Here is a 12,871-nt window from a genome sequence, read left to right as displayed (position 1 = left end):
AGACCTATCAAAGAAGGTGGGGGAAAGAGAAAGCAGGCAGGGGCAACAGACAGCAAGCAGGTGTATCAAAGAAGGCAGGGGAAACCGAGAACAAGCAAATATATCAGAAAGCAGGCAGGGGAAACAGAGCAGGCAGGGGCAACAGAAAGCAGGCAGGCGTATCAGAGAGCAGACAGGGGAAACAGAGAAGACAGTGGTAACAGAAAGCAAACACGTGTATGGGAGAGCAGGCAGGGGCTATAGAGAGCAGGAAGGTGTATCAGAGAGCAGGCAGGGGCAACAGCAGGCAGGTAAAACAAAGTAGGCAAAGGCAAGAAAGCAGGCAGGGGCAAGAGAGCAAGCTGCGGCAACAGAGCAAGCAGGTGTAACAGAGAGCAGGCAGGGGCAACAGCAGGCAGGGGCAACAGCAGGCAGGTAAAACGAAGTAGGCAAAGGCAAGAAAGCAGGCAGGGGCAAGAGAGCAAGCTGCGGCAACAGAGCAAGCAGGTGTATCAGAGAGCAGGCAGGTGCAACAGCAGGCAGGAGAAACGGGGCAAAAGATAGCAATCAGGGGCAACAGCAGGCAGGGGAAACAAGGGGGCAACAGAGAGCAGGCAGGGGCAACAGCAGGCAGGGGAAACAAGGGGGCAACAGAGAGCAGGCAGGGGCAACAGCAGGCAGGGGAAACAAGGGGACAACAGAAAGCAGGCAGGGGCAACAGCAGGCAGGGGAAACAAGAGGACAACAGAGAGCAGACAGGAGCAACAGCAGGCAGGAGAAACAGGGGGCAACAGAGAGCAGGCAGGGGCAACAGCAGGCAGGGGAAACAAGAGGGCAACAGAGAGCAGGCAGGGGCAACAGCAGGCAGGGGAAACAAGGGGGTAACAGAGAGCAGACAGGGGCAACAGCAGGCAGGAGAAATGGGGCAACAAAGAGCAGGCAGGGGCAACAGCAGGCAGGAGAAATGGGGCAACAGAGAGCAGGCAGGGGCAACAGCAGGCAGGAGAAATGGGGCAACAGAGAGCAGACAGGAGCAACAGCAGGCAGAGGAAACGGGGCAACAGAGAGCAGGCAGGGGCAACAGCGGGCAGAGGAAACGGGGCAACAGAGAGCAGGCAGGGGCAACAGAGAGCAGGCAGGAGTATCTGTGAGTATGTGTATGTAACATACCTGGCGGCGTCCTTGCATAGTGGTCCATCTCCCACTGTGCAAGAGCGCGCACTTGATCTCCTGTCCAGAATGTCTCTCTGGCTTCCCTCCTTGCTGTCTGTTTGTCTGTTTTGGCTGCATAGGGCGACGCCCGCTGAACTTCCTGTTTCTTGTACCTGCTGCGGACACGCCCCTGTTGCACCTTCAGCCTATTGCTGTCCATCTTTGGGTATTTATACCACCTTCTTCCTCAAGATGGCGCCTGAGCATTGTTTCTTGTCAGTTGGCTTTTTGTCTCTGACATGCCAGGTCCTATCCTGTTTTCCTGCCTGTTTTCCAGTTCTGTGTCTGAACTGTGGTCTGTTCTTGTGAACACGCTTCTTGCCTGTTCTTTCGCCTTCTAGGGGCCGTATTCCTAGATCTGCCTGTCTGTGCCTTGCGGTATCTGTTCCCGTCTGAACAGAGTCCTGTTTGTGTCTCTGCCTTGCGGTATCTGTTCCCGTCTGAACAGAGTCCTGTTTGTGTCCCTGCCTTGCGGTATCTGTTCCCGTCTGAACAGAGTCCTGTTTGTGTTCCTGCCTTGCGGTATCTGTTCCCGTCTGAACAGAGTACTGTTTGTGTTCCTGCCTTGCGGTATCTGTTCCCGTCTGAACAGAGTCCTGTTTGTGTTCCTGCCTTGCGGTATCTGTTCCCGTCTGAACAGAGTCCTGTTTGTGTTCCTGCCTTGCTGTCTCTGTTCCCGTTCCTCTGTTCCCTGTTGTCTGTGCCTCGTTTCTACTTTAACCTTGTCTCCCTTTTCCCTCTATGTCTGTTTTCTGCGTCTTTCTGCAGAGTCTGAACCCGCTCCTAAATTCCTTCTCGTCGTCTCTGTACCTCTGTTGTGAATTTAGTGTACGCTCGCTACTTCTATGTAAGTACTGTGAGTGCTTCTGGTTCTGCCTTTCCTTCTCCGTCTGTTCTTTGTGAACAGAGTCCTATCCCCTTGCCTTGTTTACCGCTCTGCGGTGTCCGCTCTGCTCCTGCTTAGCTTGCCGCTCTTGCGGTTTCTGCTCTGCTCCTGCCTTGTTTACCGCTCTGCGGTGTCCGCTCTGCTCCTGCTTAGCTTGCCGCTCTTGCGGTTTCTGCTCTGCTCCTGCCTTGTTTACCGCTCTGCGGTGTCCGCTCTGCTCCTGCTTAGCTTGCCGCTCTTGCGGTTTCTGCTCTGCTCCTGCCTTGTTTACCGCTCTGCGGTGTCCGCTCTGCTCCTGCTTAGCTTGCCGCTCTTGCGGTTTCTGCTCTGCTCCTGCCTTGTTTACCGCTCTGCGGTGTCCGCTCTGCTCCTGCTTAGCTTGCCGCTCTTGCGGTTTCTGCTCTGCTCCTGCCTTGTTTACCGCTCTGCGGTGTCCGCTCTGCTCCAGCTTAGCTTGCCGCTCTTGCGGTTTCTGCTCTGCTCCTGCCTTGTTTACCGCTCTGCGGTGTCCACTCTGCTCCTGCTTAGCTTACCGCTCCTGCGGTTTCTGCTCTGCTACTGCCTTGTTTACCGCTCTGCGGTGTCCGCTCTGCTCCTGCCTTGCTTGCCGCTCCTGCGGTTTCTGCTCTGCTCTTATCTTGCTTACTGCTTCTGCGGTTTGCGCCCTGCCCTGCTTCTGCCCGCTGCTCCGGCAGTCCTGTCCTGCCCTGCTTGTGCTCGCTGCTCCTGCAGCCCCGTCCTGCTCTGTTCTTGCCCATCGCTTCGGGCGTTCCCTCTCTGCTGTGGTTGTCTACCGCATCTGCGGTTCTGTGACCCAGTCTGTACTGGGTCTTAACCTCTCTGTGCTCCAGCCCGTCCTTTCGGCCAGTACCTCCCTGCCTGCATACTCGCCTGTATCCACCCATCTGCATACCTGCCGTGTTTGCTTACATCCACCAGTCTGTGCCAGCCTAACCTGCCTGTTCCAGTAATCCCAGTGTGGGTCAACCCCCGTGTCCGGAGTTTGACCTGGAGTAGCACCTGGTCCCTCTGCCCGGTTTCTCCCTGGTGCACTGGCGTCGTATGCCGTCGTGCCACCTTGGTCGGATCGGCCAGATACTTAGTCACGCCCCTCCAGGCACTCTCCTGTCCATGGTCCAGTGGAACCACAACACCCGCACACGCCAGTCAGTCCGGGCGTGTGCATAACAGTGTATAGCACACAATATATTTTCGACAATGTAGCTGGGGGATAGGATCAGAGGTCAGCCTGGAATAATCAGAGTGCAGTGACAGGACACAGTGTTAGTGATTACAAGCAGAGATTTAGTGTCTACTCGGAGCTCGCTGGAGTCGCTGGTCGGTGCAGTGTGTGGATGAGAAATCTGATACTGCATCAATCAGCTAACAAGGAGCTTCAGACTCACCAGCACTAAATCACAGCTAGTAATCTCTGACATGGCAGCAGAGGGGATCTGCATCCGCAGAGGAAGGAATCTGCATCCGCAGAGGAGGGAATCTGCATCCGCAGAAGAGGGAATCTGCATCCGCAGAGGAGGGAATCTGCATCCGCAGAAGAGGGAATCTGCATCCACAGAAGAGGGAATCTGCATCCGCAGAGGAGGGAATCTGCATCCGCAGAAGAGGGGATCTGCATCCGCATAGGAAGGAATCTGCATCCGCAGAAGAGGGAACCTGCATCCGCAGAGGAGGGAACCTGCATCCGCAGAAGAGGGAATCTGCATCCGCAGAGGAGGGAATCTGCATCCGCAGAGGAGGGAATCTGCATCCGCAGAGGAGGGAATCTGCATCCGCAGAAGAGGGAATCTGCATCCAACAGAAGAGGGAATCTGCATCCAGCAGAAGAGGGAATCTGCATCCAGGAGAAGAGGGAATCTGCATCCAGCAGAAGAGGGGATCTGCATCCGCATAGGAAGGAATCTGCATCCGCAGAGGAGGGAATCTGCATCCAGCAGAAGAGGGAATCTGCATCCGCAGAAGAGGGAATCTGCATCCGCAGAGGAGAGAATCTGTATCCGCAGAAGAGGGAATCTGCAACCGCAGAAGAGGGAATCTGCATCCGCAGAAGAGGAAATCTGCATCCGCAGAAGAGGGACTCTGCATCCGCAGAAGAGGAAATCTGCATCCGCAGAAGAGGGACTCTGCATCCGCAGAAGAGGGACTCGGCATCCGCAGAAAAGGGAATCTGCATCCGCAGAAGAGGGAATCTGCATTCGCACCACAGGGGAAAAAAAAAATAATGCTGCGTGCATGCCTGCGTACACTGAGACACAGGCACTATACATTCAAACAAAATAAAACGTGCAGCCCAAGAGATTCGAGGCAGTGCACTTTTGATTTGTGCGCAGGCCCTGAATCAATGTGCCTACTGCCTAGCGATGCCGCTGGTGTACACTTCGTGCTGCACTCAGTGCATTGCCGAACTTCTCTGCTCCCTCATCCCCGGCGCAGAGCTCCCCCTGCAAGTGCTGCAGCTGATGTCACGTTTGCCATAGGTTCGCTACCACTGGTCTAGACCCTTAGATCAGGAATAGGACAGTCATTTATAGGACATTTCATAACTTTCCAAAATTCTTTTGAAAAAAATATTCCCCACAAACTGCATTGAATTACTGTACCCAATTTATTATACATTTTAGTTGGAGTCAGTCCATTTTATACCGACTCAGATTCCATCAAAATGGGCTCTGACTCCATGACTATGACTCCACAGCCCTGTCACATATGCTCAAGATCTTGCTATCCCTTCTCTTCAGTCTCTTCTCATTTACAGTCTCCCCAGAATTCAAAACTGTTCGCCTTGGACCTTTTGGACTGCTCAACAAGCACTCCAGGCCCTATCTGTCTTCCGAGCAGGAAACAGTCACTTTCCCTAACACTAGCCACTCCCATTGTGGGCTAGTCCCAACTATTAACTCATAATCATTTCTATAGTCAACTACACACATTACCAACATCATTAACATATCCAAAGCATTATATTTTTCACACTACATCACAATATCGCAGTACAAATTACACCACATAACATATTACAATATAGCGCTTGGTGTCTTCAGGGAAAGGAATGGAGCAGCAACAGTCCACCTCCTTAGACTGTTATCGCTGTACTGTGACAATTACTATTGTTTGGGTACTGCTCATCGTACTAAAATGGGTGCACTTTGTGATCATGATTAAGATTGTTATTGGGTTTCTATTACTTTTACTTTTAAGATGGAAAACAGCTGGTATGGAGGCACTATGATTATTATTGTTACTTTGGACACTGTTGGATGTACTGGCATGAAGGCAGTGTGACTAATTCTACTACTGTTACTATGGCCAGGAAACTGTATTACAAATCTATTTAATTAACCTTAAAGGGAATCTGTCAGCTAGTTTTTGCTATCTATTCTGAGGACAGCATGACGTAGGGATTAAAACACTGAATTCAACGATGTGTCACGTCAGGCTGTGTGCTGTTGTTTACTTACACTGAACGTTTTATCACCTGGTGATTATCATTGCAGCACATGCCTACTGGTCAGACTCCGCCCCTTCTGTGATAAGCAGCTCACTGTCTATAGACTGTGTACACATAGAGTCTGGTGTGGGCGGAATTAGCTTTCTCAGCTCTGCTGCATTTATATAGGGATCCTGGTGTGGGTGGGATTAGCTTTCTCAGCTCTGCTGCATACTAAATCTAAAAATTCTGAATGTGTCATAACCGCTACATCCAGTAAACCAAGTGATACATCATTGGATTCAGGGTCTCTTTGCCTACATCAGGCTGCTCTCAGATGAGGTAGCAAAAGCCTTCTGACAAATTCCCTTTAAACATAATTTCATTTAATTTTTTAATCATTTTCCACTGGGGACAAAAGTTAATACGATGGATCTGATTTTCTCCCTTTGACTTTGATAAAACCAAAGACTCAGAGATGACAGTTTTTGACTGAGGTTTCCTTTAAGAAATATATTTATCTTACCTGACTGATATCTGTGGACGCACATGTGCCAAAAAATGAGCTCACCGAGACAAACCTCCCAAATATTTCAAGTTCCTCAATATTTTTTAATTGTAGATAAAGAGGACCTGGCCATTTCTGAACAGTATATATATTTTAATTTTGGACCTCATAATACTGCCGTTTAGTGAACACGATATATGCAATATCCAAGGAATACTCCCTTAAGAAACCCAAGTAATACTGTCATATTACGCAGAATACTGCAATTTCTTTTTTTTTTTTTTACTCCTGGAGTTGTTACCCTTAATTACCCACTCAATAAATGGCTCATGCAGACATCCATGCAAATTGGTCTGATCTTGGACCACAATACACAGATAGCCCATAGGTCTCCTGACCAAAGAATGACAGCTTGGGTCGGGAAAGCTGCAGCCAGTCCACGCATGACCCATAATAATAACCCTGCTCAGGTACCACCATATATATTCTTTGAACATCTGAACAACAGATAGGATGATGAATAAATGGATACCTTATTCAGGCACCAACAACTCAGGTCACTGCAGACATGTGGCGTGGCACCATTTACCCACACAATTCTATTTTCAGTTCTGGGCACCACATTTAAAAAAAAAACATCGAAAAACTGGAGCAAGTTCAGAGTAGAGCTACCAGGATGGTGAGCGGACTGTAAACTATGTCCTACAAGGAACGGTTAGAGCTTGCAAAAAAGAAGGCTAATAGGAGACTTAATAGCGGTCTACAAATATCTGAAGGGCTGTCACACTGTAGAAGGATCATCTTTATTCTCATTTGCACATGGAAACACGATAAGCAACGGGATGAAACTGAAAGGGAGAAGATACAGATTAGATATTAGAAAAAACTTTTTGACAGTTAGGGTGATTAATGAGTGGAACAGGCGGCCACGAGAGGTGGCGAGTTCTCCTTCAATGGAAGTCTTCAGAGGCTGGACAGACATCTGTCTGAGATGGTTTAGTGAATCCTGCATTGAGCAGGAGGTTGGACACAAGGACCCTGGAGGTCCCCTCCAACTAAAACATTCTATGATTCTATTTATCTGGCCACTAAATGAACAATGTGTGACACTATCTGCCCTCTGTGTATAATATTACCTGACCAACTGCTTAGTATTTAAATAAAAAATAAAACCATGATGAAACCACTCACATGCCTCTTTATCAATCTTCACAATAAATTTAGAAAATAGAGAAAATAGCAATACTAATAATCCCATTAATGTATCCCTTTTTCTCTTCCCATCACAAATATATTAAAAAATTAAATAGTAAAACATTCCTCGTCACTCCAACGCTCCAACGCTGATGCTCCAGTATTTTTCTCTGTTTTTTGTTTGCTTTTCTTGATCAATGATATGCCGTAAATCCATGTGACTGCTTGAGCCAATCACTGCTCTCAACAGTGATGGTGACATGTTCATCATGTTATTGCTCAGGCCACTGATTGGCTGCAGCGGTCACATGGATATATTACATGTGATCACTTCAGTAAGTTTAGTTTAGGACAATCCCCTCAATCTCACCCTCTCCTCTATGTTTCTAGCCAAAATGCACCAGGATGACTTTAACCTCTGTGTTTTTGGACAGGTGATTAGTGCACAGTTTCATTTTATTCAATTATTTCATTACTAGATGACAATTACTGAAGCAATGCATATTTATTAGTCACAAATCACCATTATCAATATGATATTCATCATCATGAAGTAAGTAAGCTCACATTCATACCTTCAGAGAGTGGAGGTAATGGGTTAAATCTTGCAAGGCTGGCGAATGATGATGGAAAAGGAGTCAGAAATACCGGAATGCGGTTTAATTGTCAACACGTTTCGAAGTGTCACTGTCACGATTCCTCCCCTCTGAGTGTGTGACAGTTCTGCCATCCAATCTAGCAATGGGGCGTGCTGAGCTGTCAGTGTAGTGATGGACAGCTCAGCCGTCCAATCGGATGCTGGGGCATGCTGAGCTCTGTGTCTGGAGTGACAGTTTAGCCATTCATTCTGGACCAGGGTGTGTCGGGGCTTCATTCACCTGTCTCTTGTTCAGAGTATTTACCTGGATCTTTAACCAACTCTCTGCCTTTGATGGCTGCCAATTGTAGCTTTGCTCGTGAGGTGTGTGCTTACCCTGTGCTCCTAGTCTGGTATTCTGATCTTTGCTGGTTGACCTAGGATTTGTCTTGACCATCCCTTTGCCTAGCCCTTTTGTCGTGATCTGATCTTCTTGGAAAATTGACCTCAGACTGTTTCCTGACTATGTCTTCATCTCACTCCTCTGTCTATGACGTACTCTCTTGGCTTTTGACCTTGGACCTCTTGACTACCCAGAATCATGGATTATACATGAGTAGAACTCTACTAGGTGAGCACCATTGCCCAAAATCTCCCCATTTTGCCCGGATAAGACCATATTGCGCCTATTGTCCTTCCAAGTTTCTACCCTAACCCCACATTTACACCTTCACTCAACACCCAGCAAACATATTCTGTTTTGACACTCAAAACATATTCTGTTTTGACACTTTTTTAGTAGATTCTTGAGGTGACAGGTGGATCCTGGAGCACTGAAAATCATTTTGGCAATAATTCTAAGAGACTGAATTTACAAACTAAGCTTATAGATTTATCATCTAATTTCTTAATATTTCAGTATTTTAACAATTTTGTTGGAAATGATTATTAGTACAATTACAAGATAGAATAATCAGGTGTAAATACATTTGTTTTACAAATCATAATAAAACTAAAAATGCTCAACAACTAAATGACATGAGCGCTTGTCAATCAATCCTGGAGGGCGGAGTTTGAGCCGAGGTCATTTATACATTTAGACTTTTCAGCTTTCTCACTCTCTTCTGAACTTAAACTTTCACAATGAATTATATATCGATTTTGAAATGATTTTTCAATGTAAATTCACCAATTTCATCAAATCTAAGAGATCTAATCAATAAAATACATTTATGTAAAATCCACTGACAGATCCATTGTAAGGGTATGTACACACAGCTTTTTCTGGTGGATTCCACCAGGAACACACCTGAAAAAGCACTGCGAAACTGCAGCAAAAAATGAACATAATGCACAGCAAATGCTGTGCACAGGTTAGGTCCTTTGTTACTTCTTTTAACCATTTCAGGGTTCGGAAACCGTGACGTGGTTAAAAAAAGTCGCACATTCATTCACAGTTTCTGCTACGAAGCTTCTCACTAGTTATAGCTAAAAGTATAGAAAAAGATGTCGGCATCTGCGCTGCTGCAAAACGAACCCTCCTGAGGTTCTGTAGGTTCCATTCTTTTCCATGAAGTCAGAAAAAAAAATGTATCATCATTTCCTAACCTGATTCTAATGATAAGAGATAAATTGCCAATGTCAATAGAAGAAATCAATGTACTTAATTTTAGGAAAGCCCCATAATTAATGTAAGAAAAATAAAAATGGCAACGAGACCATATCTTAAGCCCTTCTATTGCTGTATCCTATAGTTCAAATTCTCCCCCAATTAAGTTCTTTAACTTCTCCCCCCTGTTGCTTCTCCTGATTTCTTTACATCACCACGAAATACACAAAGTGCAGAATGAAGGGGCTCGGTGAAGGCGGCAGTGAAGGTGTGTAAGTGTCTGATGGGGTCACACAGATCATAAAAGGACAGTTGCCCGACCTCATAATCCAGATATATCCTGACTCTATCACTGGAGATCTGGTCAGGTAATGGGATCTCTTCACTGTCATGTATCACTGAACACTGATTATTATACACCAGCCCTCCATATAAACCCCAAGACTTGTTATTATATCCAATGTGTGACTGACGCCCCCTCCTGTCCATACTGGGATAACACATCCCCACCATCCACAACTCTGAACCACCTATCTCCACGTCCCTGTAATGTCGTCCTGAGGTAAATCTCCGGCGGCTTATCACCTGATATTTCTGGAATATCTCTGCTGCTTCTGGATGATGATTTTGCTTTATTTGTAACCTGGTTGCAGTTTTCCGATCATCTGATGTTAATATCTTATCTGCTGTATTTACCTCCACACCCTGACCACATATCCCTCCATTTTCTGTAGGCAATACCTTCCCTCTCTCACCTCTAGTACCAACTATTATCTCATCATCACCTCCATATTTTATACCTGATAAAGATAAATCTTGCTTGAGACTGGACAGAGATAGAGTGCCAAGGGGTTGAGGGTTCGTTTCTTTAGGTTTTGCAGATGGGATGATCTGTAGATAAGTCATTATATCAGAGAAACCTGCATGTAACATCCTTGTAATTACATCCACATCTACATCATGTGTCTTATCATGTCTCCCTTTTTCTTCATCACCTCCATCAAGTCCCCCTGTGTCCTCATCACCTCTATCATGTCCTCCTGTGTCCTCATCACCTCCATCATGTCCGCCTGTGTCCTCATCACCTCCATCAAGTCCCCCTGTGTCCTCATCACCTCCATCATGTCCGCCTGTGTCCTCATCACCTCCATCATGTCCTCCTGTGTCCTCATCACCTTCATCCTGTCCCTCTGTGGTCTCATCACCTCCATCCTCCTCAGTATCAGACAAGTCACCACTGTCTGGTTCCTGTAAGACAGTCAGTGGATCCGTCATGTTACACAGCTCCTCAATGTGTCTCATCTTCCTGGACAGCTCGTCCTTCTTTATTTCCAACTTCTGGATCACATCAGACAGTGACAGTGACAACTTCTCTTCCTGCCTGGAGATCTCATTCAGGACCTTCTTCTCCAGGTCGTCCACCCGTCTCCTGATGTCTGTACACAGGGCAGTGACTCTCTCGATTTCTCCAGCTGCTTTCTCTTGAGCTTTCCTCCAGTGTTCCTCCAGACTTTGGACACTTTCCTCAGTCTTCTTTCTCCTTGTGAATAGGGTCTGAAGAACATTCCTCAGTTTTTTCTTCCTGTTCTCAGAGGCCTCATCCAGCAGCTCCACCCGGTGTCCCCGGTGATCACCGGCCAAACTGCAGGACACACAGATACAAGCAGCGTCCTCGGTACAATAGTATTTCAAAAGTTCTTGATGTACTAAACATTTCTTGTTCTCCAGAGAAGTGCTGGGATCAGTGAGGACGTGTTCTGGTCCTCTGCTGTGAACTCTCAGGTGATTATCACACAGAGAAGCCTCGCAGTGTAGACAGGATCTAACAGCAGGTACAGGAGAGTGAATACAGTAAGTGCAGTGGATCCCGGTGATCTCCTCCAGATTAGGCTGAGTAGACAGGAAACGTTCTGCTACGTTACGGAGAGTTATGTTCTTTATCAGCGAAGGCCGCTTCAGAAACTTTCCTCTACATTCAGGACAAGAATAAACTCCAGACTTGTCCTGTGCATTCAGGACCTGAACAATACAGACCCGGCAGAAGTTGTGTCCACATCTCAGGGTTACTGGATCTGTATACAGGGTCAGACAGATAGAGCAGTCCAGATCGTCTCTCAAATCTGCAGACGCCATCGCTTCAGGATTTTCCAGAAAAGAAACTGAAAGTGTGTGCTTGTTCCGGCACATATGACATTGCACAACCTAAAGATCCCTGTATTAACCCTTTAATGAGCTAGAAGAGAACAAAATGTTCTTTCTCCAGTTTACAAATACAGTGAGTCAAGTTGATTTCTCCATGTTTATACTCTCCCGAGCCTTCGGTCACACATCAGCAATTTTGGTCAGAATTCATCAGTATTTATAAGGAATAACCAGGAGTATCTCTAAAACAGAGAAGTGGTGTGAGATTTTCAATTATATTTTTTTCAACTGTAGTTTTCACCCCTGTAAACAAAACCTAGGGCATCGATAATACAAAATTAGAGTTGAACAGATCAGGCAAAATTTGAATTCGCCTGTTCTGGTGGTTTTTCCTGAGAAATTCAATTTGCTCTAGGGTTCCTGCTCTGGGGTTCATTTAGACCCCAGAACATAACGTATTATGTAAAAAATAAAAAATAAATCCTTATACTTACCTCCCCGGCCCCTACACTCCTCACTGTCATCTGTCTAGTCCTTGTCGTATCTTTGGATCACATTGGCAGAGCTGAAATCACCATTGGCGGAGCTGAAATCACTGGGCCTCTTAAACTAGGTTGAGACTTCCGGTCTTGATAAGCCCGGGAGGGTTCTGCACATGCACCCGAGTACAGGGTGGGATGGAGAAGTGAGGGGTGAGGTTAACATAAGGATTTTTTTATTTTTTACATTTAGATGGCCTTGTACAGTTCATGAAAATAAATTTTGCCGAATCTGTGTGGAAACAGATTCCAAAAAAAAAAAATAATAATTCACATTTTGGCAAATGCAGATTCTTGTAATATTATGATATTCTGGTAGAATTCAATGGCACTCAAATTTATCCACTCATCTCTATACAATAGTAAATACTGCTCTGGAATAAAAGAGTGTCGGATCTCTATAAGACCATCTACTTCACAAAGATCATGAGGATAGAACAGTTGTGACGCTGAGCCACTACTCACGGGAAAGCCATGAGACAGGGTAGTCAGGAGGTCTGAGGTCAGATACCAGGAGGTCTCGTAGTACAGGGAGGCAAGACAAAGGCATGGTCAAGTAACAATCAGGGGTCAAATGCCAGGAGGGTACGTCAAGACCATGGAGCATAACAAACGGATAGTCAGAGGCAAAGTCCGGGGTGTCAGATCCCTGAAAAGTAATTCACATGATAGTCATGACTGACTGACATTTTTGGTGAAAGAGTAACGCTCTTCGGGCACAGTCAGATGGCCGTATGAATTGGAGCGAGATCAGAACACAGGGCATGGACTGGCTGGCGG

At 46.4% G+C, this 12,871-nt stretch overlaps 1 protein-coding gene across 1 annotated transcript; it reads right to left on the bottom strand.

Annotated features, from left to right (window-relative positions):
• Nucleotides 1–8,671: 8,671 nt before the first annotated feature.
• Nucleotides 8,672–11,583, bottom strand: LOC141164738 (E3 ubiquitin/ISG15 ligase TRIM25-like). The gene has a single exon (XM_073650250.1). The coding sequence runs from the start codon at nucleotides 11,541–11,543 to the stop codon at nucleotides 9,582–9,584; it is 1,962 nt and encodes a 653-aa protein (XP_073506351.1). The 5' UTR covers nucleotides 11,544–11,583; the 3' UTR covers nucleotides 8,672–9,581.
• Nucleotides 11,584–12,871: the final 1,288 nt, after the last annotated feature.

The sequence above is a fragment of the Phyllobates terribilis genome, unplaced genomic scaffold, assembly GCF_046119375.1.
Source record: "Phyllobates terribilis strain yellow unplaced genomic scaffold, ASM4611937v1 Scaffold_10__3_contigs__length_209671492, whole genome shotgun sequence".
NCBI lineage: Eukaryota > Metazoa > Chordata > Amphibia > Anura > Dendrobatidae > Phyllobates > Phyllobates terribilis.
This window is presented reverse-complemented; position numbering and strand designations above follow the sequence as displayed.

What these genes read in the sequence shown, in the direction of transcription:
- LOC141164738 (XM_073650250.1), bottom strand. Translation starts at nt 11,543, where the DNA reads ATGGCGTCTGCAGATTTGAGAGACGATCTGGACTGCTCTATCTGTCTG.